This window comes from Zootermopsis nevadensis, unplaced genomic scaffold, assembly GCF_977971745.1.
Source record: "Zootermopsis nevadensis isolate Lab colony 2312 unplaced genomic scaffold, Znev_1.0 Znev_ptg000006l, whole genome shotgun sequence".
Taxonomy (NCBI): domain Eukaryota; kingdom Metazoa; phylum Arthropoda; class Insecta; order Blattodea; family Termopsidae; genus Zootermopsis; species Zootermopsis nevadensis.
In genome coordinates this window covers 4463189-4488277 of record NW_028259138.1, presented here as the reverse complement: position 1 = coordinate 4488277, position 25089 = coordinate 4463189, and the positions used below count along the sequence as shown (strand labels likewise).

General features: G+C 36.8%; 1 protein-coding gene across 7 annotated transcripts in view; it reads left to right on the top strand.

Moving 5' to 3' along the window:
- Positions 1–25089, top strand: part of dsh (Segment polarity protein dishevelled) — a 96390-nt gene that overhangs the window by 21349 nt on the left and 49952 nt on the right. For 3 of the 7 annotated variants that reach the window (XM_022059240.2, XM_022059238.2, XM_087343587.1), the window contains 6 exons: positions 9421–9603; positions 11813–12062; positions 18155–18283; positions 22062–22189; positions 22276–22362; positions 23364–23498. In XM_022059240.2, coding sequence (XP_021914932.1) covers positions 9421–9603; positions 11813–12062; positions 18155–18283; positions 22062–22189; positions 22276–22362; positions 23364–23498 — 912 coding nt within the window. Of the gene's footprint in view, positions 1–8560; positions 8630–9420; positions 9604–11812; positions 12063–18154; positions 18284–22061; positions 22190–22275; positions 22363–23363; positions 23499–25089 lie in introns of all 7 variants that reach the window. The other 4 variants (XM_087343585.1, XM_087343583.1, XM_087343584.1 and 1 more) reach the window with 3 other exon arrangements.

Genomic DNA, 25089 nt, shown 5'->3' with positions numbered 1-25089 from the left:
GTTACTTCAGCTCGAGGGCCTGGGTCTGCCGACGATGGCTTTATAACTGTTTCTAGGAAGAAGGGAGTTGAACTTCCTGGGTCAGCTAACTCTTCCAAGAAAGTGAGGCCCACAATGATTGGAGTGAGGAGCTCTTCTTCGCTCTCTGTCGTAGCGAAAAGGGTGAGAATGAAGTCGCTGTTCGTCTCTCGCTTCTCCCCGGACGTCACTTCCGCAGATATAGAAGACTCGCTTAAAGACCAATTAAAACTGACATCGCTTACCTGCACCAGGTTAAAGACAAAATTTAACTCGTATGCGTCATTCCACATTTCAGTCGTAGAGGATGACTTCCATCTTGTAAACAATACCGGTGTTTGGCCTAGTGGGTGTTTAATTGCTCCTTATTTCGGTCGTCTTACTCCTGACCAAATTTATTCCCCCCCGACTCTTTCATCTCGTCCGTCCTCCCCTGGTACAGAGGTTTCAGCTTTAGGGGTCGCACCTTCAGATCAATTAGGTGCAAATGCCATTTCTGAGGAACCTCTGGAGGATGGGGTTACTTCACTCAGTTAAATGGCTCTCACCGGTGATGTCAACACGGGTGGTTTTTCCATGTCTACTAGAAAACAGCATTTAAATTCTTTGGACATTTATTACCAAAACGTCAGAGGTCTAAGAACCAAGCAACTCGAATTCTACGATAGCGTCTGGTCCTCTGGTCATAGTATCTTATGTTTAACTGAGACATGGCTAAACGACTCGTGTTACGATGACAATTTATTTCCGGACGGTTACACTGTTTTCCGTTCTGACAGAATATGCACAAATAAGACGCGTGGAGGTGGAGTGTTAATAGCTTTATCCCCCGGAGTACGTGCCTATAAACGCAGGCACGACTTAGAATCTTTCGAAGAATGTGTATGGGTTGAAATCCCCAGTTTTGATGGTCTAAATCTACTCATTGGCAACCATTACTTTCCGCCTGATGCTAAACCTGAAGTTGTTGCTAATTACATTCAATTTCTAGAAAACAATTTGGACACACAAAATTTTCGGGTTATTCTCATGGGTGATTTTAACACCCCTTGTTTTGACTGGAAGCGCGATCTCCCTCTGGTTAACTGCCATTATTATTCGAAACTCAAGGGAGATGCCATCTACACCTCCGCGTGTCTTCTCGACCTCAGACAATGCATGGAAACTGTTGGCAGCAGTGGTCTCCTTGACCTAGTATTTACGAACTTCATTGAGTTGGGTACTAACTTTATTGATACTTTTATTGTAAAGCCGGATGTTTACCACCCACCTTTTGTTATTAATGTCCTATTGTCCCTGGAAACAGGTAAAAGAAAGTTCGAACTTTCCTACCGTAAATTTGCATCTGGGGATTACACCCTGTTGTATAGCATTCTCTCGAGTTATGATTGGTCATACATGTACAGTATCACCGCAGTCGATGATGCTGTCGCTAGCCTGAACTCGGTTGTTTTAAATGCTATAGATAAGGTTATTCCCCGCGGGTATATCAGAAATTCAAAATTCCCTCACTGGTTTTTGAGTGCCTTATGGTACTACATCTGGAAGAAAGATTTCTTTTACAGACGTTTTAAAAAGAATAACTCTGATTATTTTTATAGTAAATTTTCCTTCTATCGCAAGCTAGTGAAGGCTACAATCAAGTCTGACAGACATATTTGATTGAAGTCGATTGACGACAATTTAAAGTCGCAACCCAAGCAATTTTGGAAATACGTGGCGTCACGTAGAAAAAGAAATTCCACCTGTATTCAGGTTGAGGTTAACCGCACTCATTTGGCTGAACCCCGTTCTGTTGCCGATGCATTTGCTAAGCATTTTCAGTCGGTCTACAGTACCTCTTTAGGCGTATCCCCTTCCCCTGTGGAGTCCTCTGACTTCTTGTCTTTAGCCCCTATCTCTGAATTGGACATTTGTAAAGCAATTCCTCGTCTGACACCTTCCAAATCTGTCGGACTTGATGACATTCCTAGCTTTGTTATAAAGGGTTGTTCGGAGATCTTTGTTCCTGTTCTCAAGCACATCTTTAATCTAAGTTTAGCACAGAATTATTTCCCTATTTTATGGAAACAGGCAGCAGTAGTTCCTGTTTTTAAAAAAGGTAACTCTGCCACTGTTAGTAACTACCGACCCATTTCTATACTTAATACTTTTTCCAAATTATTTGAACTTGTTATTTATGATCATATCTCACATTACATAAAGTCTAAGTTAAATCCTTGTCAGCATGGTTTTACAAAATCTAAATCTACAGTTACTAATCTCGTAACCTATCTAGATTTTATTAATCCAATAGTTGGCTCCCAGGGTCAAGCTGATGCTGTTTATTTTGATCTTAGCAGTGCATTTGATCTTGTTCCTCATAATCTATTACTCAACAAGCTCAGTGCTTTTGGACTCTCTGATGGTTACGTAAACTGGTTTCGTAGTTACTTAACCAACAGACAATCCCAGGTTCGCGTTTCTGGAACTCTTTCATCTCCTTTTCTGGTCCTCTCTGGTGTTCCACAGGTATCTGTTTTGGGTCCTCTACTTTTCAACTTGTTTATTGATGACATATGCCAAGTAATTAATCATTCTAAATGCCTTCTTTTCGCTGATGATATCAAAATTTTTCGTGCCATTAAATCTCCCAACGACTGCAATGAACTTCAAACTGACATTGACTCGGTACAAGGTTGGTGCACTGCTAACTTCATGAAACTCAATATTAGTAAAACTACAGTAATTTCCTTCTCCAGGAGAACCACTACTTTGATCTTTGATTACAAACTTTTTCAGTCCTCCATAACATGTACCGACACTATTAAAGACCTGGGAATATTTTTCGACTCCAAGCTCCGATTTCACAACCATGTTGACCACATATTTTCACATTGTATTAAGTTGCTGGGTCTTGTTCGCACATTAACATTTTCGTTCTCTTCTCTCGATTGCCTGTATATGTTATATGTAACCTTAGTTAGATCCAAGCTCGAGTACGCCTCGGTCGTTTGGAATTCTATTACGACTACTGATGCCAACAAACTGGAACATATCCAGCAGAAGTTTGCAGCCCTTTGCTACTATCGTTTCCTCCCCCAAGTGCATTACAGCTACGCTGATGCTTTAGAGAAGGGGTGGGTAACCTGTGGCCTACTAGGTCCTGAAGTGCGGCCTTTTGACTGAATCCAAATTTTACAGAACAAATCCTTTTATTTTTATTAATACACTTTTCAAGACGCCCTTAAGATCACAAATGATGGATACCCATCTAGAGGATCAACTGAAACTGTGGACCTCCATGCTGCAACCAAACATTCAAATGCTTTCCAACAAAAAGCAGACACAACAAAGTCATTACAAGATTAGTTAACTTTAAAATTAACAAATAGTTTTCATTTTTTGAAATTATTAAGTACATAGTAGTTAGATTTTTACAAAATAATGTACATTTTGAAGTATATCTAATTGAAGTTTCTTGAATGCGGCCTTATTTGATTACAGCTAAATTAATGCGGCCTTCCAACATGAAATGGTTCCCCATCCCTGCTTTAGAGTATTTAAAACTCCATACCCTGCGTAAGAGAAGACATTGTAGTGATGCACTGTTCCTTGCGCAGGTTTACCATGGTTTTAAATGCTGTCCTTCCCTTCTGGAAGCTGTCGGTCTCCGCATCCCTGCTCAAAATCTGAGAGATTTTTCTTTGTTCAGTTTTAGCCCTTTGATCAAAAACAGTCCTTCTGCCAGATGCGCATCAGCTGCTAATGTTGTCTGCAGGGACTTGGACATATTCGAGACGAAAATTGTCACACTTCTTCACATTCTATAATAGTATAATTTACTTATTTGATTTAAATTATTTTTACAAATATGCTAATGTATTTAGTTGCAATTTTCTTGTGTATTTACATCCTCCGTATCAATGTATTTTATATTTTACTTGTTTTACCTTTGATGTTTTTATTGTGTTTGTGTGCACATCTCTGTGCTGTATCTGTAATTATCCATCAGGCTGTTGATACAGCACACTAATAATAAAGAATCGAATTGAATAGAATTGAACTGAAAACCCACCACCAGACTCTATCCTGAGCCAATTGCATCCAGTCACTCCATCATTTCCAATCTTCCTAAGGTCCATTTTAACATTAGCCTCCCACCTTTGCCAATGCATTCCTAGCACTATCTTTACTTCAGGCCTCTCAACCAATACCATGTAAACACCTCTCCCCTCGCCCATGTGTGCTACATGCCCCACCCACCTTATCCTCTTTGATTTAATCACCCTAACAATATCAGGTGAGGAGTATAGACTGTGAAGTTCATCATTATGCAGTTTTCTCCCTGAACCGTCTTTCTCCATTTTAGGCCCAAATATCTTCCTCAACACTGTTCTCAAAAACCCCCAGTCTGTTTTCATCTTTTAAAGTGAGAGACCAAGTTTTGCACCCGTACAACACAACTGGCAAAATTATCTTAACCTTTATTTTCTTCGATATGAGATGGGAGGACAAATTTTGGACTGAATGATATTAAGCATTCCCTGAATTTAATCTGCTCTTGATTTTGTCATGATTGTCATTCTGACCTGTTAGTGTCATGCCCAAGTACTTGAATTTTGTCACATTTCATACTGATTCAATAGCTATCCTTATATTCTGGATCTGTCCTGAATTCTGATGGTGAGACCTGACCATATTTTTTTTTCCTGCATTTATTTCTAGATAAACACCAGTAGATTAATATCATTAGTATAGACCATCAGCTGATGTGTCCTATTTGTTTTCAGACTTCCCTGATGTTCTTGGACTTGCCTGATGGCATATTCTAAGGCAAAATTGAAAAGCAGTGGTGATAGAGCATCTTCTTGTTTGAGGACATTCTGAAAATAAGCAAAATTTTGACACAGAAGGAATTGATTTGAAAAAGTTTGAAAGTTAAAATTTTGAATAGGTTTCAAACTTCATAGACAGATAAAGGTAACAAAAGTGTGGTTATAAACAAGGCGTGGGGAAATGTCAGAGACTAACAAAATTTCATCCAAAGAGACATTAGGATAGTACAGGAGAAAGCAAAATAAACCATGGTTTAATGAATAATGTTCATAATTAATAGATGTAAGGAAGCAAACAAAATGTCCCGCGCCGTAGCCGCATGGTCTGAGGCATCATGCTTCGGACCGGTGATACGGAATGCGCGCTGGTTTGAGTCTCGGGGGAGAAGAAATTTTCTCATGAGATTTCGACCAGTGTATGGGACAGGTGCCAACCCAGCATCGTGAGGAAATTGGGGAGCTGCAATGAGTAGCGTAATCTGGTCAGGAAAACTAGCAATAGCTGGGGGTTCGTCGTGCTGACCACACGTCACTCTATATCTGGTTGGATGATCGTTCACCTCTGCTTAGGCAAGTGAACGTGACGCCAGCAGTCAAGCTAGTCGGCTTTGGCTCTCTGGAGCTGTTACGCCACGGATTTAATTTAATGTAATAAATCCTTTGAAAGTGTGACAAAGTTTAAATATTTGGGAACAACAATAACAAATCAAAATGATACGAGGAAGTTAGGAGGAGACTGAATTCTGGAAATGCTTGCTACTTTTCAGTCCAAAATATTTTGTCTTGTCAGATTTCTAAGAATGTAAAGATTGAAATGTACAGAACAATAATTTTGTCTGTTTTGTATGGGTTTGAAACATAGTTTGTCACTCTCAGGGAGGAACATAGATTACAGGTGTTTGAGAATAGGGCATTGAGGAGGATATTTGGGCCTAGGAGAGAAGAGGATGGGGTATGGAGAAAACTGTATAATAATGAGCTTAAGAATTTATACCCCTCCCACAATATTGTCAGGGTGATTAATTCAAGAAGAATAAGGTGGGTGGGGCTAGAGGTGTTCAGTATATATTGGCCGGGAAGGCTGAAGGGAAGAGACTGCTGCAGGCAATTGAATTTTGTTGGCCCAAGACAGGGACTGGTGGAGGGCTTTGGTTAATTTGGTGATGAACCTTTGGGTTCCCTAAGCCAACCAGTTAGTTTAGTTAGTTAATAGATTCTTTGTGCTGATGTTGTATGTCCTTATTCCTTATAGAATGAAGAAATTTGTGTATTTGTAGAATAAAGTGTTCACTTTCTGCTTTGATCAGTTTGGCTGGAATCTGATCTGATCAGAGATTTATGCCATTTAAACTTCTCAATAACAGTTTTGACTTTGACATGGCTAGGGTCAGGCACTAATGGCCCAGCCATATGTTTATCTATCTGTATAATGTCATGAACTTCATGTACATTTATCACCTGATTAAAGAATTGTTTCTGCCTATGCAAAACCCTTTGGGGATGTGAAAGCAGATAACCATATTTATCCTTGATAGTGTTAACTCTAGGTTGGTAGCTGTTCTTAAATGTATTTTGGCCACTGTGTAAAACTCTACTAATTTTGTTTCTGTAATTGCTTTTGAATTCATTAATTTTGTCTTTTAGGTATTACCTAGTCTTCTTTCTAACTGTTCTACTGGTTTTGCATCTTAAACTTTGCAGACTATCTCTTTTGTCAATTAAACATGATCTATCTGTTTATGTGTGACACCATTAGGAGAAGTCCAATTATGTTTATGAATGTCATAGTGTGGAAATTTTGTGCTCTGGACATTTAGATTTTTGGGGTTGCAAAATTTACTACTGTGACCCCATTATCATTACTAACTTCATGTAGACTTTTCTTATCAATAATCAGTTTAAAAATGCTGTCCCTCCCTACCTTTCCATTGAAATCTCCTAGAAAATTTTCATATGGTACCTAGGGAACTGGTCAAAAACCTGTTCTCATTCTTTGTAGAAGTTTTCCTTTTTGTCATCATCTTTATCCTTAGCTGGGGCATGTACATTCTGTACAATGGTATTGCACCAGTGACCGTTTACAATTACATATGAAATCCTGCCACTAACAAACTACTGTTTTAACAACTGAAATAATCCTATTTTGTACGAAAAATTCTGCACCTAAGTGGTGATTAATACTTTTTTTTATAGAAAAGTGTATAATATTCTGCTGTTTGATATCCCTCCCCTTCCCACCTAACCTCTTGTACTCTCACTAAATATAACTTGTATTTCTCTAACTCCCCCATTACTGACTTTTTTAAATTTACCCTGTAGAGACTCTAATATTTGAAGTGCCAAATCTTATGTCCTTTGTATATTGCTTAGGTCATGCAAAGAATCAGAACACAAGAACACAATAATAAATATAGAATGGTAATAATGGATTATCAAAAAATTACATGAGTGTAGACATTAGTACATAAAGGCAGTTTGCTACTGAATACATTAATATCTTTGTAATGATAATTAAATTAAGTCAGTTAGATTGCAAGGAGATGAAAGTATATGAAACAAACAAGGTACTAAATCAGATTAATTATAAACTTAGAGGGAAGGGAAAAAGATAATATAAATTTATGTTGAATGTAATTAATATCTTATATAGTGATTGTGTCCCGCGCCATAGCCGCGCGGTCTGAGGCATCATGCTTCGGACCGGCGATACAGAAAGCGCTGGTTTGAGTCTCAGGGGAGAAGAAATTTTCTCATGAACTTTTGTCCAGTGTATGGGACCGGTGCCAACCCAGTATCGTGAGGAAATTGGGGAGCTACAATGAGTGGTGTAATCCAGTCAGGAAAGCTAGCAATTATTGGGGGTTTGTCGTGCTGACCACACGTCACCCTATATCTGGTTGGATGATCGTTCACCTCTGCTTAGGCATGTGAACGTGAGACCAGCAGTCAAGCTAGTCGGCTTTGGCTCTGTGGAGCTGTTACGCCACGGATTTAATTTTAATTTAATTTTATAGTGATAGTAACACAGTTATTGTAGAATATTAATAAGCTAGCTTTTCTTAAATAATTTGAAACTATTGCAGGTGTAACAGTATCCAATGTCTAATATTATCATCCACTCCTCATTCTCATTTATGAAGCAGTTGCAATTCTAAAAATTGTCTGAACTAGCCTTTAAATCTTTTAATTACACCCATGTCCATCGGCTGTAAAGTGGAAGTTGCATTAGCAGTAAAAAAACATTTTATGTTTAGTTACTTCTCAGTTATGAGTGGCAGTTTCTAAAGTGGCCAGGCTTTCCATTACTGCAGCTGTAGTCTTGTGTTCTAATTGCATTGCAAATTGTTCTGTCGGAATCTTAACAATGGGATTGTTAAAGTGAAGCTTTCATGGTGACTGAAGTTGATGAAAGACTCAGGTTACAAGCTGTGTCAGGTAGCTGAGAGGTGAATAAACCATATCTTCTGCCAATGTTTTGGTGAGCGTGCTACAAAGGATCAGATTTGTTACGCAGCAGCCCTGAGGATGAGAGCAGAGATTGTTCTCAAAATGGCAGAAGATATGATTTGTTCACCACTCAGCCACCTGACACGGCTTGTAACCTGAGAGTCTTTCATCAGTGGGATTGTTGTTTGGAAACGGATAACCCTCTGCACCTTAAACCATTCCAGTAATGCTCTGTCAGTATCATCAAACCAACATTTTCTTGTCTTTTTTGTTTGTAGAGACATTCTTCTCAAACACAGATAAAATTTTCTCTTTGTTCTTCCCCAAAGTCACAACTGTAGATGATGGTAAGTTGAATTTTTTACTCACATTTTTTTCACCCCATTCTAACTCATGAATAATTTCATCATTTTCATACACAGACAGACAGTTTCTCTTGTTTACAGATTTATTGGTCATTGAAGGGTAAAATCTTTACTGTTTATGGGTTACCAGCGAGGCTAATTTAGCGGGCTAGCCACAACAAACCCCAACCCTAACAGTATAGGTGCAGGTTAACTGACCTGTGCTGTACCATTGAGAATGTGAACAATTGAAAAGGTGTCACAATGCAAAGAGCTAAATCTTTTCCCCCAGACAAACAATGTTCATTATGAAGATTTGCATTGTACTTCAGATCCTTTCAGACAAGTTACTTCCACATGACTTGTTCCTTCCCTTTAATCTCATTTTTTAGGACCAACCGGGTTTTTGTAGCAGTAATATCCTACATTTGTATTTATATTTATTTTGAAGACATTCAAAACAATGTGTTGGTAGTACTAAAAGAATTTTTGGAAAGTGATTTACACCAATATTTCCAGGCATGACAAGGAGATTGGTGCATATAAAGTCAAGATGGTACTTTGAAGGTAACTGCACTCATGGTTAGTAATAATATTAAAGATGAGTCTGGTTGCTTGAATATCAAGAGCGTGAAGTTTCCCCTTTCAACTTATTTCTGTAAATTATAATTATGTACACATGTAATTTAATGACCTCTGTGTATTCAGTCTGAGTTATTGATCTTTGGTTTGTGACTGAAGAGTGTTAATATGAAAAAAAATTTAATGTGATTTATTGATTTTTTTCTTGCCAGGTTTACGGATAAATGGGCATTCAAAACACAGATCTGGACATGGTTATGAGTCAAGCTCAATGCTTAGTTCTGACTTGGAGACAACAAGTTTCGTGGAATCTGAAGATGATGCTTCAAGCAGAATTACTACTACCACTGGCAGAGCCACCAATCTTTCTGTTGATAGACAAACTCTAGGAACAGGTATTAAATTCATAATGGGTTTTATATGGGAAATGGTATGAGATCATAGTCATAATTTCCTAAAGGTTGGCTTATTTCTTCTTGCTGTGTTCATATTAGAGTTTGTTGATTGAATAAAAGTTTTCACTGGAGTTTGTAACTCCATGTTTTTATATCTGATAATCCATTCTGTTCTTACCACAGGACATTCTGACTTCATTCATCTAGAAATACTTTTGACATCCCAGTGTTCTTGTTCCTTTTATTTCTTATTTTAATGATGCAGTAGGAATTCTGTGTTTTTCAATCTTATACTGTAGAAACTAATATTCTTTTGTGTTCGTTTTAATGATTTATTTCACAGCACCATTAGTAGTTTGGAGTATAATGTTATATAATATAACATGTACGTATTACAGTTTTGATTGATAATTAAGGAATAATGAATTGGAAGTAGTTTGGAAGGAATTGGTCAAATGGCTTAATTGAAACACTGTCCTAGCATTTGTGTGGAAGGAGTGAGCAAAGCCATGAAAAAAATATCAATCTACTTAGCTAGTTTCCAGGCTGTGATATAAATCAAGGGCTTCCTGACTATGAAGTAGGAGTGCTATCACTTGTTTGCCATTTTTCAGAAACCTTTTTTCAGACTTTGTAATGCTTTTAAAAAACAGAAAGTGTTGTCTGAATATTTGTGTTTGAAAACTACACTAAAACTCACTCACAGTTGGAAGAATGGTTGAATCATTACACATTTTAAAGAGAAAAATGTAGCCCAAAATTTATTCATAAACAAATTTATTAGGGAATGCTCTAAAAAATAGTTACCTGTGTTTCAGTAGCTTTCTTTGTGATTTTATTATATTTGCATGAAGACCAAGTTGGTTATTTATGCTTCATATTTACTTAACGTGGTTTGTTATGAGAAGAAAGGAGAGCATATCTGAATTTAACATATTGCAAAATGAATTTCATGCTAGTTTAAGGGTTAATCTTCTTTGCCATGTTTTAACCCATTGTGGTCCTCTGTTGGACTGAGTCTGACATTGAAATATCTGAGTTCCAGTCCGATGTCAGACTGAGTTCGCCACGTGTTTTACGAATTTTATACATGATCCGGAGTCAAGATGAGGCTGGCAATAAGTGTCAGCATATTATTTAAGCCTTCTTCTGTGCACTAGTGCTATTCAAGTTTTCCTGGTAATACTTTGTGAATCTTATAATAGTGAAAGGAAGCAGGAGAGAAACATTGTTTTATTATGACACGTGTCCAAGAAAGCCAGGACTCCACCCTGAGTGTTTTGACATATACAGTGAGGAGATACCGTTAGGTCATATTCACTTACAATAGAAATATTTTATATCTGATAAAGTTATAAAACAAATATCATCTTCCTATTAGGAAGTTCTATTTTTTTAAAATTATTTTTGACGCATAGAGCAGTTCGTCACTGATATAGGCATATTCATTCATCTTCTTATCAAGCATTCTTTATGCATAGTGACTTCATCATTTACGCTTCGCGTTCTGTTTCATTTTTATGGTGTTGAACTTGGTCTTGAACTTACGCACACAAACAGCTTGAAAGGATGCATAGCTCTGAGATTATGATATCCAATGCTTATACACCAAATATCTGCATGCAATAAGAGATGTTTACATGTCTCCAAAGTAATATCAATCGACCTGGTTTTGCTTTATTCTCTACCGAAGGACAGCAAGCAGAAAGGCACTGTTTACTTTACATCTCACTAGCGACAATGATACAGTCTGTGAAAAATATTTCACACAGTCGGTATTTAAACAGAAGGAACTATGATCCTTTCAGAACATATTTTCACCATATTTAGCCAAGTTTCTTCTGCTTTATGCAAATTATAAAAGAAAATCAAATCAGTTGATAACAGTAGTTGAATTTACATAGCTTAGTGATATTTAAATAAACCAGCAGAGAGTTGTGTTTAAAAGGGACCACAAATGGTTAACTCTCTTTTGAGGTCATTTTTCAATACTGTAATAACCAACTTAAGAAGTTCTCCCTCAAGATTACTGTGTTAATTTAATGTTGGTTCTTTCTTTTCCTCACTGTGATTCATTAAGATTTTCATTCTGGCTGGTCAGTTTTGAAATATCTCAAAATTATTTTTACTGTCTGTATATCAAATACCCTTATTTTATGATACAAGTTAAATTCAATTTGTTGATAATTTTATATTGCTTTGTCTGCAGCAGATCATAGCAGTGTGTCACGGTTGCACTTATCTGGCCGTCGTCGCCCGCAGCGACGTCGTCGACATCGTATTCCACCTGCTATGTCCCGCACTTCTTCATTTTCTTCCATCACAGACTCAACCATGTCACTCAATATTATCACTGTTACACTCAACATGGATACTGTTAATTTCCTTGGCATCAGCATAGTTGGTCAAAGCAACAAGGGTGGTGATGGAGGTATCTATGTTGGATCCATCATGAAAGGGTAAATACTGCTGTTTATTTTCTTGGAAAGTATTGTTAATAATTTCCACATAACTTTTATTAGCTCCTTTCATCAAGTTGAAGTTGCCCTTAAATGTTCACTTGCATTTTTTTCAGAATTCCTTGTACAAAAGCGTGTCAGGAATGCAGAAACTAGTGAATCACCTTGATGCATGTATTATCTGTCTTGTATTCAGGATGTATGCAAATTGAATCCTGATCCTGGCCATCTAGAGTACTAGTGTAATACCTTATCAAGTGAAAATGCATTTGTGGATATACTGTGCATAAGAGCTTGGAAAAGAGCAAAGTGAGCTATAGTGGTCGCAGTAGTTTTAGGCTGGTGTAATATTCAAGGGGAAGGCTAGGAATGAGTCACTTGAATGATAGTATGTTTTGTCTGCCACCACTTCCCATCCACCCCTCCATGATAGAGGGTATAACTTGTTATTGCACTCTCATATGTAAATGAGAGGTGCACAGAATATTAAACCCTTTCTGAGTGTACAGTACATAAATAATCACCTGATGTACATCTCAAATAACAAGTTAGAAATAACAGTTAAACCCATGGTAAAGTTAATGTAAGAAATTTGATGGACCCTAGTGCCTGGTGATCATAATTAGTGGCCATACAGATATTGCATGGCTATGCATAAATTGCCTGCTACACAGTGACAGCATATACTAATATTATTGAAACATCATAGCATTAGATGTATACCAAACTGCACTAGTCAGTCACCATGTAACTGCACTATCTTCCCACGCATCTATGATGGCTGGCTAGCAAGGTCTGATGCCTGCCAGATGTATGGCTGAAGACTGGTGATGGTAAACAGAGTTATCAGTATAGCATTGCTAGACAGACAGACTTTACTAGCCAGCATTCATTACATGGATGGGTAGGTAGTGCAGTTAGATGGTGACTGGCTACTGCAATAATGCTTTGTTTTTATATGACTTTTCAGTATTATTAGTATGCACAACCACTTTGCAAGAGATGATGAAATTAAAGTACATTAATTTATCTGTAATCAGTTACCAGATCTAGTACAGTAGGGCCCCGCTTTTCGGCGCTCCGCTTTACGGCGATTCGCTAATACGGCGCTCAACAGCTGAGTCAGAGAAGTGCATCCGGCGCCATTTTATCGTCGCTGATTCAGTCTGTTTACAGCTTTTGTGCGCTCCGCGTCTCCGTATTTCTGGCAATTTTTCAAAGTTATTACAAACTGTATATTTATATAATATTTTTGTGTTATTACAGTGTAATTACAAAGACGTCTAAGGGTAGTAGCGATAAAAAGAGGAGTCGTAAGCCTCTTACTTTAAATGCCAAGTTAGATATAATTAAACTTCGTGGACAAGGCATGTCTATGGCCGAGATAGGACGTAAGCTAAGCCTAGCTCGCCAAACTGTTAGTACCATCGTGAACGCTAAGGAGAAAGTGTTAAATGAAATTAAAAGTGTCACACGAATGAACTCTAAAGTCATAAGAAAGAGAGATAGCCTTATTGCTGACATGGAAAAACTTTTAGTTGTGTGGACTGAAGATCAAACGAGCCACAATGTGTGTACTACTGATATTCATTTTACTTTCATATCGTTTTCTTAGGCCTAGCGCTATTGTGCACTTACTATATGATAGTGTAAACATCTTATTAGGCTTTGATATGCATTTGCAAGTGAAAAAAGGCAAAGATCCGCTTTACGGCGGGGGTCTGGTCCCTAACCCGCCGTATAAGCGGTGCCCTACTGTATTTAATGATATGATAAGATATGCATGGTTTTCTTCAAAGTTTATAACGGAAAGAAGTGTATTTATGAATATAAATCAAGTATGCTTCCCTAGTGGAGTAAGAAAGATTAAATGCAACTGTGAATATTCAGCATTCATAAAATGTGTTTGGTGCAGGATATACTTATGTTTTGGTTACATTTATGATATGTATCACCTGAAAGGGTGTTTGCATTGATTCACTGTCGATGAAGATAATTAGTATGTGTTGAATATGATACTGTACTTAATATGAGAACTTCAGGAAAGAAAAAAAAAGATAAACCACCTGACAGATCACATCACTGGTATGTGCAGAGAAAAATTTGTTTACACTTACACCCAGTGAATAAAAGGTTGTAATACTGTTTTGGTACATGGTTTTCAGTTAACATCAATAGGAAATAATTATATAAATAAATGTACTTCACTTGTGAATCATATACAGTGAAACCTCGATGCATCATTTTCGACGGGGGTGGGAAATAAAAACGATGAATGCGGGAAAACGATAGATGCGGGAAAGCATTAAAAATTTAAAAAAAACAATGTTTCTCTTTCAAAGTTACTTCTTTTTACCAAAAAAGTCTTTAATGGACAACTGGTTTGTTGAAACTTTATGTTTTAGACCAAACAGAGCACTTTCCACGTTCAAAATGTTTTCTTCGTCACGTTCACTAATATTAAGCGCATAAAAGAACGACTTCACTTTCGCCAATGCAGCGTGTGCTTCGGCAAAACTCGGCAAAGCTTCAGGCTCGCATTCGTCGTCTTCCTCTTTCTCACCGCTCCAAACCCCTTTGCGGACAATAACAGGAAGAATGGAAATACTATTACTGCCGAACTCAACGAAACGTAGCTGTAGAAGACCCTCAACCGCTGGAAACGAGATGAACCAGATGAATGAAAAGTGCCGCCAGCCTTTCCTTTGTACTTGTAATAAAAGCATTTGTGAAGAAATTCACACTGCACATGCCATCTGGCATCGCTGGAACGAAATATGAGTGCACCCTAATTAAAATCGTAAAATTTCTGACAATGCGCGCCGCCACTCTCTCCAACTATCACCCCTGCACCGCTGACCCTCATTCCAAAAGAATGTGCTGGTTGGGCGACATAACAGGTTATCGCTACTGTGTATTCCAAAAACATTATGCGTCTTTCGGTATTAATTTATCTCTAAACCCAGCATTTTAAATTTTCAGAAACGATCATTGCGGGAAAATTGTGGGCCGGGACTAAGATTTTTGAACGATCGATGCGATAAAACGATAGTTCGAGGAACGATAGAAGCGGGAAAATGTAACATTATTTTATATGGGATGTATTCGGGACCGAACAAAACGGACGATGCATCCGGGAAAACGATAGTTTCGGGAACGATGGATAGAGGTTTCACTGTATATGTACAGGGTTTCTGACAACAGAATGTCCATAGCTTAACTACGTGCTCTTGGGATCATTTTGAGTTGAAAAGTTCAAATATCATGGGTCCGATCTGCAATGGTTTGTCAAGAAAATGAGCATTTTGTTGCATTTGTGACTTTGACATTATTTCTATTTAATTTTAGGTAATGTTGTTGTTGTCAAGCTTAGACTACACTCTAAATTGCATTTTCAATTACTCTTGTTATTTACATGACTCAAAATGGCCACCCTGATTGTCGGTGTACAGTTGAGCCCTTCGTGTAATTGAAGTAACAACCCTCTCCACAGAGTCATGCTCATTTTTAATGTTAGCACTGGAGTCCATTATTCGTTTCAGCAGTTCAGCTCTACTTTTTGACTTGATGACATACACCAGGACTTTTATGTGACCCCAGAGAAAGTAGTCCAAAAGCAAAAGATCTAGTGATTTCGCAGGCCAAGCGACTGGACCACCTCAGCCAATCCAATGGTCTGGAAACTGTTAATTCAGAAATTTAGTCACCTTCCTACCAAAATGAGGAGGTGTGCCATCTTGCTGAGCCCCATCTCTTGCTTGATTAGCAGAGGAACATCTTCCAGCATCAATGGCAGCGTTTCCTGTGGGAAACTCAAATAGCACTGAGTTGTCAAGTGGTCTTCAAGCACTCACTGCCCTGTTTCTTGCCTACGTGCACCATGTGTGCAGCTTAGTGAACTAATTTCTCAAACATAGCTAATGCATAGTGAGTGCGGAGCATTTTCTTGACAAACTGTTGCAGATTGGACTGTATCTGGACAAGTCCATGGACCTTGCCCCAGCTTGTTTCCCTAAGATATTATCTAAACTATGAAGGAGATCAGTTTTTAAAATTTATATTTCACAAAGAACATGGGCTGGCAACCCTGCTTAGTGTAAATTTTCATTGAGGGTGTTTGATTTACCTCACCCCATCATAAATTGTTTGGCATCTTAGATGTTTCCAGAAGGTTGTGTTCCACCCTCACACCCTGTTTCTGCCCAACTGTGGCTAACCAATAGGAGAGGAATTGCTCTCACTTGAACTGGTTGGTTGACCAAGAAGCGGACTAAGTTCTAATCTGGCCGACCAATTACAATATGCAGATTTAAACACATTAAATGTGTCTTTGTTTTTCTTAGTGTTTGTGACAGTAAAAACACTTGCAGCTTGGTCCTGGTAGACAGCAGTCACCCTTCAGTGCTACTGCGCGGATAATCAGTTTCCAGTTACTAACTTATCCGAGAAACGGCCAAAAGAAAAGTTATTCAAATTTCTTATATTTTTGTATTGTGTGAACTTCAACTCCAATAATATTTACTGGCTTATTTCAAAATGCAGCATGATTGACTGCATATCCATATTCCCTAGATGACCTCATGACTAACAGCTAGCCAGGACCCACTTAAACATCACCTCACTCTGGTTTACCATTACCTTACCAATAATGGCCCCATCCCTGAAGGGGGGGGATGAGGAGGTGTATGGGTGCAGGGCCCATGTTTATTTTAACTTTTTGACTCAAAATTATCCCAAGTGCACATAGTTAAGCTATGGACATCATGTGGGGCACACTGTATATAAAAGTATTAAGTAAATTGGTATACCTCACTTATCATTCATTTATACTGTGATCATATTGAATAGAATGAATTAAAAAGATTATTCATGATGGTTTTCTTAAATGTTTGTTAATGTGAAGGGAAAAAAACAAGCCCCTGAGTTTGAACCTGGGACCTCTCAGTTAAGGAATCCACTATCTCATCCTCTTGGCCACTCTGCCTCTTGAGAAGCAAGTTCAACTAAATCTATAGTCATGTCAAAGGGAAAACTTTCAAAGCATGTATTTCAGAAACTATGGTCCATAGGGCATTCATTCTTATTTTCATGTGTGAAACCTTTGTTGGAATTTTCTCTTTATTCATTCTTATAAAATGTTCATGCCATGTAATTGTATTTGTTTGCCTTTCAGAGTGTGTATCTTCAGATTATTTCTAATTTTTACTGTTTTATTTCTCTTTTGGTTTTTCTTACATACATCTTAAAAATATTATTTTTGCTGTTGTTAGTCTTCTTATATCTGCCTTGGTCCATGGCAGCAAAGTACTGAGTAACATTTTATATGTAGCTTAAAATTATGATTGTCATGTGACATTTGTTGATGAAATTGTGCTATGTAGTTTATCTGTGTTAGATTTTAAATAATACAGGATTGTAAAGGCATACTCTTTTAGAGTACACTGAAATTCCAAAGGTGTTCTTCATGCCACAGTACAGGCAGTGACAACAGCAGGTTGCTTTGTCGATAATGACGACTCAAAGGGACTGTGGACAGTTGCTTTGGTTCCCATTGTTGCATCAGTGTGTTACAGTGATGGCCCCAGGTCATGTGGGTTGTCTAGTTTCTTGGAGAAATGTGACAGAGTGGATGGGCCCCATACAGTGTTTTTTACTCACCAGAATGTGAAGAACAGCTAAAAACATCAATTCATATTACCATTGGCCAAACTGCCTGTGATATGGATTTATGATATTAGTTTACTTGAAGTTTCGGCTTTTGTTTGGTGTGCTCCATTTCTATACTTTAGGTATGCAAATAATAAGCCATGTTTTGGAGGCACACAAAACTCAGTTTTATTATTCCAGAAGTGAGACATTAGTGCCATTCCTGAAATGTACAATAAATGCAACATAAGATCAGATGTAGGTACTCTTCCCAGATTAGGTACTCTGCCCATTGTAAACTGTGACATCTCCAATTTCATGTTTGATATTATTGTAAACAGTTCAATAGAGATTTCACTCTGTTCATTGTATGTTTTCTATCCTAAGATTAGCTGTATTGATTTTGTGCATGATAATTATCGTATTAAACATTTTATACTGTACAGGGGAGCTGTAGCTCTTGATGGACGCATTGAGCCAGGTGATATGATACTGCAAGTGAATGACATTAATTTTGAAAACATGTCGAATGATGAGGCAGTTCGTGTCTTGAGGGAAGTTGTCCAAAAGCCGGGGTAAGTTACATCATTAGACAAGATTTCTTGACTTGAGGCTATAATTTAATGAACTCTTGGACAGAAAACCTAAAATGCATGCAAATAAAATTTTATGACATAGTGGTGGTTCATGAATAAAATTACAACTGTGAAAATGGCACTGTGAATTAGCTTCTCAGGTGAAAGAATTATTGAGTCAGCTGAAATAGAATTATTGAGGCCAGTGGCTGCATTTATCTACCTAGATTTTAAGAGAAATACAGAAATATGAAATCATTTTGATATCTGTAATCTGAAAGAGGAAATAGAAAACTAAGAAGAGCATATTATAAGAATAGGTGGAAACAGACTTCCAGAGATGCTGTATTTATCCTTATACCACACACACCTTTTTAAAAATTTTCAGATTTGAGAACTTCATTTGCTTAGCATAAATTGTTATGTATGGGTTGTACAGGACTTGGCAGTATACTGTTTAGCATCATTTACATGATGTTTACAAACTGTTAAGCAAAGCAAGAAGCTTGGTTTTCAGAATTTTCCTTTTTATTACAGCAGAAAATATGGAGTGGGATTGTGTTTCAGTTTTTGTTAATCTCTGTAAGACATTTCTTGCTAAATATAACATTATCAGCCTCGTTGTTCTTTCATTTACTGTAGGGTCTCAGAACTGTTTTCACCAGTTGTAATTATAGCTGTTGGAACTAGATTAAAGTAATTGATTGTAATAATTTACTGGTTGTGAGAAAATGGAAATTTTAAGAAGAACAGAAAAAATAGGGAATCACCAGAAAGTATTATGTTAGAGGAAGTTGCATCTGAGACTGCATGAAAAAGATTTTTTTAATAGTTGTGGTTAGTATTGTAGGATTCACAGTTGCTGATGTTTCAGGCATGGTTACTTTAAGTGGCAAGCCAATCAGAGTGGTGCAGTGTTGCCTAGTTAAAGAATTACAACAGCTTGCTTTGAGGGTCATAATGCGAATATCACTTGTCCTCCAAGTATTCATGATTCAAATCAAATATTAGACAAGAAGCCAGTATATTTCTGAATGTCTTGGAGCAAACCTAATGTTACTTTCCCCAGTTGCTGATTTATTATGTCTGTTTGAATCAAATTGTACTTTACTGTGCATTTTGTGTTTCAAAATATCACAGTTTAGTCTGGCTTCTAAAAATACAATATTATTGCTAGGTAAAATGGTATTGAATTGTTTTTCAGAAAGATGTTGGTTCAAAGGACATGTGTTTGGTCTAACTGTTTTGTGCTTTGTGGTGTTTGTATACCATGTGTTACTCATCTTTGAATGAGACATTGCATTGAGTTGCATGGAAGAGGCTGTGAGCTTCATACCTCTCACTGACTCAACATTCATGTTATCAATGAGTGTTCCTGTTTTTTTAGTCTAAAACAAGTAGCCTGGGTTTTCAGTGATCCATGTACAAGTGTTGAATGAAAGGTTTTGTCATGCTTGTTAGGAATAGCATTGTGGAACATTTTGGTATTCTCTCATTGCAAATATTATATCAAAGTGTGTTCGTATTAATTCATAGTAAATTTTTAAAGCTCTACAGCAAGTTGGTACATTGCTCATGGCCTTAAATAAGTAAGAGTACAAGTGGTGGTGCTTCTAGTAATGGTGGTCATAGTTAGGAAGGAATAGATTTTAGATGTCATTGATTGGTTGAAACAGAATCAAATTCACTTTCCAAAGAACAGAAAATGTGTGTGTTCTGCAGACACAAAACATAAACATATGAGCTGGATCAGCTGGCTATCTAAAGGAGGTGCAGGTGATACAACTTCCTATCATTATCACTAAAATACTATAGAACTTGTGTGGTCTGAAGTAAAATGGGAAATCACAAAACAGAATAAAACATGCACAATGGCAGAAGTTGAAATATAATTGACTGATGAAGTTGATTTGGTGACACAAGAATACTGGGCTTCCTTGAAACATGTTTGAGAATTGTGATGAAGATAACAGTGACATTACTGGTGTTGGGGGAGGTATGATATTGATACCCCATTTGCTTCTCATGGATTAAAACAAAATTTGGTATTTTTATAAGCTTGTATTATATATATATATGTGTGTGTGTGTGTGTGTGTGTGTGTGTGTGTGTGTGCGTGCGCACACATTCCTTATTTTTATCACAGCTTATTGTTCTGATAGATTCATGTTGACTTCAAGTGCAAAGTCATTAGCATTATTGATTGTTTTTAAATGTCAGAAGCTGTGGGTCTTAAAATAGTGGGCTTTTCATGGGCAAAACATAAAAGTTGTAGACATAGAAGAAAAGCTTTTCATATTTAAATCAGAGGTGATGGTTTGGTTATGCAGTGAGTGTCAAGTGATATGTTTCAGTTTAGAGTGCAAAAAATATGAAATACAGGGCATGAACACAAGGTAAGGTTTATTTCAGAAGTCTTTACAATTAAACAGTAAAGGTTGTGAACAGCTATTACACAGAGGCTTTACAATGCGCATGAAGAAAAATTATTAGCATTTTAAAGGTACAGGTACCATAGTTTGGGACACTGGTGATGAGATCAGTTCAGAAAACAAGTGATAACAACAGCAGAGCATACCAATAAATGTAAGTACAGTAACATTTTTTTATTAATTTCTCATGGTTTTGCAGTTTTGTCAGACATCAAACATTCTTATGTTGATTTATAGAGTGAGATAGCCACATTAATTTATCAGTTTTTAGTCTTAGATATTAGTTTTATAAAAAAAATATTTCTTAAAAATGTAAAAAATAAGGGTGCATATCTTATTCTGGGTTGCATAGTCTTTGGATAAATGCAGTGCTGTTGAGTACATAGAGGTACATGAAACCCTGAGACAGGGTGGAAAGATAATTCACCTGAGAATGGAACAGGCTATAGGACCTAATTTTTGAAGACGAATTTGAAGTATTGACATATTGTCTTACTTTTGGGTGATCTGTGGTTTGGGAGTGAGGGATAATAGAGGGGATGGAAATGCGTAACTATCAGATAGCCATTGTTAGATCAGGTTTGACAACATAAAATTTCAATTCCTTGTTTTATGAGTAGATTGTTGTGAGTGTGGGGCCACAGGACTGTGGCTAACTGCATCAGTCAGCTGCAACATTTTGTTACTGCAATAGTTATATTTCGCTGACATTTTGCATAACTTAATATGCTTGAGTGTGTGCGCGTGCATGTGTGTGGTCACCTACATGATTACACAGTGTTACACAAAACCCAGAAGATCAGAATCTACTAGTTGCAGGAGCATGAAAACCTCAAATCCCACATTGTTTAAATTGTCTAATTTTGCATTTTTTAAAATTGAATACCATACACCCAGGACTGTACAAACAAGCAAGAGACTTGGTTTATAAGATGTTAAATTATTTCAGGTGGACTATGGACCATTGCATTGAGTTGACAAGTTGCACTGCTTAGGCATGTGATGTTGGACTTGGGACAGTGTAGTGGATGGTTAAAAGCAGGAAGACTGATGTGTAATAAATACACAATAATATGTATAATTTATCATTCTTCACATTACAGTGCATAACAGATTCTAGCAGAATCTCACTACCCTTAAATCACCCATATGCCATCTTTTGTGTTAACCCATGTTATTATATTTTGATTGGGAATATTTTATGAGCAGTATGTTCAAAAGTGTAAAAAATGTGTACAGCTTATGCTTCTCAGGTTTTTTTTCCATGGATTCATGGTTGTACATTGGAATGCATAAGCACAAACCTCAGTAACTGCTGAGCTCTAACATGAGCTTTAATTTTTCAGGCCTATCAAATTAGTGGTTGCAAAATGTTGGGATCCCAATCCAAAAGGTTACTTCACAATTCCTCGAACTGAACCTGTAAGACCAATTGACCCAGGAGCTTGGGTGGCACATACAGCAGCTATAAGAGGTGATATACTCATATCCTGTTGTATATTATGTCATTGTTACTTAAATTTTATTTGTCAATTAAATACACATAAACATGGCTTTCAGGAGAATCACTTCCAGTCCGGCCTCCATCTGTAACGACTCTTACCTCTACCAGCTCTTCCATAACATCAAGTTTACCTGACACAGAACGTAAGTCATCATTTGACAATATATTTGTCTGTGTAATGTAATCATTATTTGTAAGTAGTAGCATAGAAGCAAGTGTGTATAATTTTTTATCCAGTTATGTATTCCATCATGTGATAGTTTTGTGTCAATGATTGTAATGATCCATTATACCAATATTAAGTTTTATATTAATTTATTTTAACTAATTATTTTCATACAAGTTATGTCTTTGTTGTTTCTTAACTTTCAAAATCTTTTGTAAGATGTATCATACCTGATTTTTATTTACATTTTAGTATACAGTAAATTTGAACTTGGGATCACTCAGGTGGAGGAAAGTTTGTGTGATGAAAATATTTCATCTTTACAGGATTACTAGAAATTTGTGATAATATATCATTAATTTACAATCTTTCAGTAATTACCCTACTGTGCAGTACAATCTTGATTATCCTGTTTGTAGATTGTGTTTGCTGGATAGCAAATATCTAATTCTTTCTTGTGTCTCAGTCTGTTAGTGCCTGCTTTATAATTATATGATTCCTGAAGGAACTGATCGATTTAGTGTGGACAGATGTTTAGTTTGAAGATGGCTGTCTTCTGGGGTATAACATCATGTAGACTGGTAGATAATGACTGATGTTTCAGAGGAGCGAACTCCTTATTGTTGTGAGAACCTCAGATCACTCCATTTGTTTAATTTATTTATCTTACTGTGGCATATGCAATAAGGACAGGGTTCAGTGTAGTATACAAATTTAATGGTAATAACAAGGGAAAGATAGACTCAAGGAGTCACATGTTCAAGGACAAATGAAGATATAAATCAACACTGAACAAATTTGTTATGAAAAAACTATGGACAGAGTTAGTTTTTCATCTGACAGTCATATTTGTCTCATAGCACATTATCATTAAAGGAATTTACTGTAGTTTTGTCTTATCATTTTTGTGGTTATGTTTTGAATCTGCGTGTGATCTGTTTTATATGTTTATTGTTATTATGTCTGTGCCTATTATAGGGCCATTTGAAGAGGTTCAGCTGACTGTGAATACAGACATGCCAACCATAGTTCGTGTCATGGCTCGACCTGACTCAGGACTTGAGATTCGAGACAGAATGTGGCTCAAAATAACAATACCAAATGCTTTCATTGGTAGGTAGTACACAGACATATACTACTTAAATTTGTAAAGATTTACTGACAACAGAAAGAATTTTATATAATATTTAATACCGTACACACCAAATCTAAAAGTTCTTGACAATAAATAATAAAATATAAAACATAAAACGGCTGGATAGGGATTAGCTCTATCTAGTGGGCCCAACTGAGTAGGAACCAGAAGACGGAGATAGAGCCCCATCTCCGAAACGTTGTTTTACGTTTTATATTTTATTTAGTAGACGATGGATAATATCCAAGAAAATTTTTATTCAAATGACGTACATACCAAACAATTTAAAAAAAATTACTACCGACATTCTGTTGTTTAGCAAAAATTATTTATATTAATGTGTTGACTAATGTAATTGTTGTTTTTATTTATTTATTTTTAGATTTTCTAAGTATTAAAACAGATTTTCTAAATAAATTTTAATTTTTGTTCAAACCAAATAGACACCAATTAAATTGCAATTTGGTAAAATCACCCCTGGATAATCTGGAGTCTACTGTAAATTTATTTTTTTAATGTCTAATGTATGGTGTTGCAAAAAATACAAAATCATGACTAGTTTGTCAAGAAGAAGCATTAATGGCATATTTCATTGTGCTGTAATGTTTAATTGGAGGAATAAAGAAAAACAATGAAGAATACTTAGTAAAGGTACATTGTCAAAGCAGGGATTAAGTTGCTTAGTTGATTAGTGTTTAATTAGGTGGACTTCTTTCTGTCAATACATCAAACAAGAATTTGTGTAGAAACTTAAAAACCAAAAGTGAAGGTAATCTAAATTTTACAGTTCCATTTTTACTGTTCTAGTTATACAGGACAATTAAAAAACAAATAAACACTTTCAGATGTTCATGAAACACTCAGGATGCATGTGATGGTAAATTCTTATGTTATAATTAATAGATAAAATTTTAAAGTTTTTTAATAGCTGCCATAATTTAATTCCCTTCCCACTTACCAGGGTCACACATGTGAAAATGGCTTCTCTGCAGGAAACAGGATATTGTGTTATCCAGTTTGATAAGACAATTGTGGAGTGTGAGTATGATAAATGTTACAGAAAGGGACCACCACAACATAAATCAGTTTACACCTGGTGTAAGCAGTTTGAAAATGAAGGTTGTATCTGCAAGGGGAAGAGTCCAGGTTACCCATGTGTCACTGATGAAGCAGTGCAACATGTAAGGGATGCCTTTCAGTGCATCCCATGGAAGTCAGCAGAGGTAGCCATGAGTTGAATTTGCCTCAAACAGCAGTCTTGTGTGTCTGGAAGCATTTACTTTTGAAAGCGTAGAATTTGCACCTAGTGCATTTGTAAAAGTAGAATGATGAATGCAAGCAGCATGACTGTGACTTCAAAGATAAACTGGAAGAAAGACTGGTGTGGCAGCATGGCTTGTTTTAGTGACCATGCCATATTTCACATGAGTAGCAAAGTCAACTGCCACAGTGTTTGTATTTCGGGTTCTAAGAGTCCTCATCAAATCAGGCATGAATGCATCTGCCCAAAAGTGAATGTGTTTTGTGCCATTTTACTTAACAGCATTTATAACCATTTTTATTTGGCCA